The sequence below is a fragment of the Photinus pyralis genome, unplaced genomic scaffold (assembly GCF_008802855.1).
Source record: "Photinus pyralis isolate 1611_PpyrPB1 unplaced genomic scaffold, Ppyr1.3 Ppyr1.4_LG7, whole genome shotgun sequence".
NCBI classification, from domain to species: domain Eukaryota; kingdom Metazoa; phylum Arthropoda; class Insecta; order Coleoptera; family Lampyridae; genus Photinus; species Photinus pyralis.
This window is the reverse complement of record NW_022170738.1, coordinates 41,954,597-41,957,858: the sequence shown is the minus strand read 5'-3', so window position 1 is coordinate 41,957,858 and position 3,262 is coordinate 41,954,597. Positions and strand designations below refer to the sequence as shown.

General features: G+C 37.1%; 1 protein-coding gene across 1 annotated transcript; it reads right to left on the bottom strand.

The window, feature by feature from the left end:
• Positions 1 to 1,675: 1,675 nt before the first annotated feature.
• Positions 1,676 to 3,044, bottom strand: LOC116177088 (homeobox protein zampogna-like). The gene is made up of 2 exons (XM_031495960.1): positions 2,735 to 3,044; positions 1,676 to 2,499 (listed from the first exon to the last, which is right to left on the bottom strand). Exons 1-2 carry the CDS (start codon positions 2,907 to 2,909, stop codon positions 1,883 to 1,885), a joined length of 792 nt encoding a protein of 263 aa, XP_031351820.1. The 5' UTR covers positions 2,910 to 3,044; the 3' UTR covers positions 1,676 to 1,882.
• Positions 3,045 to 3,262: the final 218 nt, after the last annotated feature.

Below are 3,262 nucleotides of genomic sequence, written 5' to 3'. Positions count from 1 at the left end.
ATAAAAACATACAATTTATACATTAGAAAAAGAAACCAACAACACCCTCAATTTCCCAGACCTCTGCCTCTCAATTGAACGTACCTCCCAAAAACTAGATACAGGTATTTACAGGAAACCTACTACCACTAACAATATAATCCTCTTCTCCTCATTCCACCCTCTTCAACATAAACTTTCTTCCTTCCGGTTTTATTTCCACAGACTATTCCACTTAAAGCTTAGCAAAAAGAAATTTAACCTCGAACTCAACGCCATCTATCAAATTGCAGAAAACGCTAACTACCCTAGTGAACTTATTTCCTACTTACAACAAAAACTCCTTTACAAACACAACTTCAATAGATCCAGCCACTTGTCACTCGCTCTCGAAAAAAATCATACCCTTCTATTGTTTACCCTTTATTGGTTCAGGCTCGAATGCCTTTAAAAATTTTCAAAAAAACACAATATAAACATAATTTTCAAAGCCAACAACAAGGTTAAATCCTTTCTGTCCCACACAAAAAACCCTATCCCCCTCACCGAAAAGAGTTGCATTTACAAACTTATTTGTCCGTCCTGCCAATCCTTCTATATAGGCCAAACTGGGAGAAAATTCTCTGCCAGACTCTACGAACACCTATCCCGCATCAAAACCAAGAATACTTCCTCATCAACCAAATCTTCCTTTGCTTCCCGCACATTGGACACTGGCCATTGCTTTAACCCTAAATCAGACTTTGAAATTTTACGTGTACATAGGTATGTGACAAATGTTAAAAACCTAACTTTCTTGAAATGCGGGAAATTGTTTCCCAATCAAAATTAAACCCGAAAAAAACACTTAACAAAATTCTAGGCTTCAATCACAACTTCCTATTTTTACAATAATTTCTTGCACCATCCTGTATAAAATTTGCTTTTTCAGTTTCCTTTGCCAAATCTCATAGATGCCCAGTAAGTTTTTGTCATTTATTGATACATATTTTGTAATTAAAATTTTTAGATTCCGGCTTCACCGTATTACCTAAGTTTTGAAATGTAACTCGATTTTACTCCGTTTATAATCAACCCCCATGGGACCCTCATGTGCAGTAATGTTTTTACATTAATCGTGTCGTTCCAACGTACCTGCCCTTAATTGGGTTTTAATTACGATGTTATATATAACTATTATTAAATTTGATGGGAAGGTACAATCCGATTTATTTAAATAACTGGAACCCTATTTCGAACCAGGATGGACAACCAAATTTCAACCTTTTTCTGTGCGGAGCTTAGTCCCGAAGAACAAATTAAAGTAGGCATGTCATACACGTTCATGCTTGTTTGTACTACTTTGACTGATATCCATTAACATTCAATTTTGGCAATACAGACAAAAGACACCTTTGAAAAATTCTTATCTGTTTCTTAATGAGTATATGAAGCTTGATAAAAGTGATCAAAAATATACCTACCGTACACGCACACGCCTCCTTTCTTACCCAAAACTATTGAAGTACTAATATAGCATTTACGTACAAAGTCCCTTAATCGGTGTTCCTCTTGCTTTCCTTGTGTAAAATTCCACGCTTTCGAAAGACAATTGAGTATTGAAATATATAGGTACTCGTAGTAATAACTCAAATCGCTATATAAAACATATCGAAAAAATCGTATATTTCTATAATAATTTAATAGTGTACATAGATATACATAAGATCACCTACATTTATGATAATTTAATACTATTTACATCTACGGCAATTGTTACCACAAGACTAGTAATACATCATGTGCATTGGTGCTTAATATGGTTATCAAAATGCCGCTAAGTGTCATAAAATTGCACTGTGATTGCGAAAAGAACTTTGGTATTAATTGGTCGTATACATTTTGAAGGGTGCAATTAAGAAAACTATTCTCTAGTGTCTATAATTCCGTCCTCGTCCTGATTAGTTTGCATACCGCTCATAATGTTAGGGTAATAACTGAAATATGGAAGTAACTGTAAGGAACTGTTGTATTGCTGACACAAATTCAACATGGACTCCTGTAAAGTCTTTGATCCGTATTTTTGAGTAGAATTTTTATTGAAGGGGTCGTACAGAAACAAATCCGATTTGTTACCGTCGTACGCGTGCGTTTTTTGGTACATTAAGTTTTTGGGCTGCATGAATAAGGGCATGTCGTCTTTGACGAGAACCTTAACGGCGACTTTCCGGGCATTCTGCGACATTATATTCTGCTCCTGCATCTGCAATTGCTTCCGCTTCGTCTTGTACCGGCGATTTTGGTACCAAATTTTCACCTGAGTCTCCGTTAATTTTAACGCGTGAGCGAGATCGGCCCTTTCTGGTCCACTTAGATACCTTTGCTGACTGAAGCGGCGTTCAAGTTCGAAAACTTGCGCGTGTGTAAAAGCTGCACGAGATCTCTTCTTGCGTCCGGATTGGTTTCCATCGCGCGTAACCTCATCTGATTGGGCTGCTGCGTTAGGGTCCGATGAGAATCCGGAAAATCCGGGACAGGAATCTGAAATATGATTTTCGCTCATATTTATTTCCTATAGGTGCGTCAAATTGTACGTTTTAGAACCAATTACGGGAATTAAGTAATGATCGCGTAACAAAAGTAGGAAAAGCTTTTAAGTTAAAAGCTTCTGAGTATTATAGGTGCCAGGATGTATCAACTGCGCGTTAAGAAAATTTGGATAATCACGACACGATCACGCGGTAATTTAAGCGTAAAATTAAAAAATGACTTTTACCTGGCGTTTTGTGTCCAGATTTGGTCATATCCAAAGCGCGGTCTTGAAAGTCCGAATAATCGTCGCCGCTTCTACTGAGACTCTTCGCATTTAAAATATTTTCAATTGAAAACGGGGTAACAGTCATTATATTATTGCAGTTCTTTTCCACTTTGATTACACGCTCATCTTCCATCGTATATAAACGCACTTCGGTAATTAATTAACGCGATTAACGGTATTAATCGTCTCACTCAAACGCATAGTTCACATTGAAGTGCCAATTAAACACAACTCGTATAACAAATACTCCTATGTTTCTTCCACAAAATCTGTGATAGGACTGATGTTCATCATCCTAAATTGTTCCTGACACCGCACTCGAGTTGTGGTGGATGAACGAGACCGCGAAAGCTCGCTCTCTCCTTTTTTCGTGAAATGGGTTTACCACCCCATTTTTCATATCGCATCCTTTTACCAATGAGAAATGGTAGGGGGTTATTTAATAATTGCAATTCAAATGACGTAAACGCCGAAATTTATAAATAC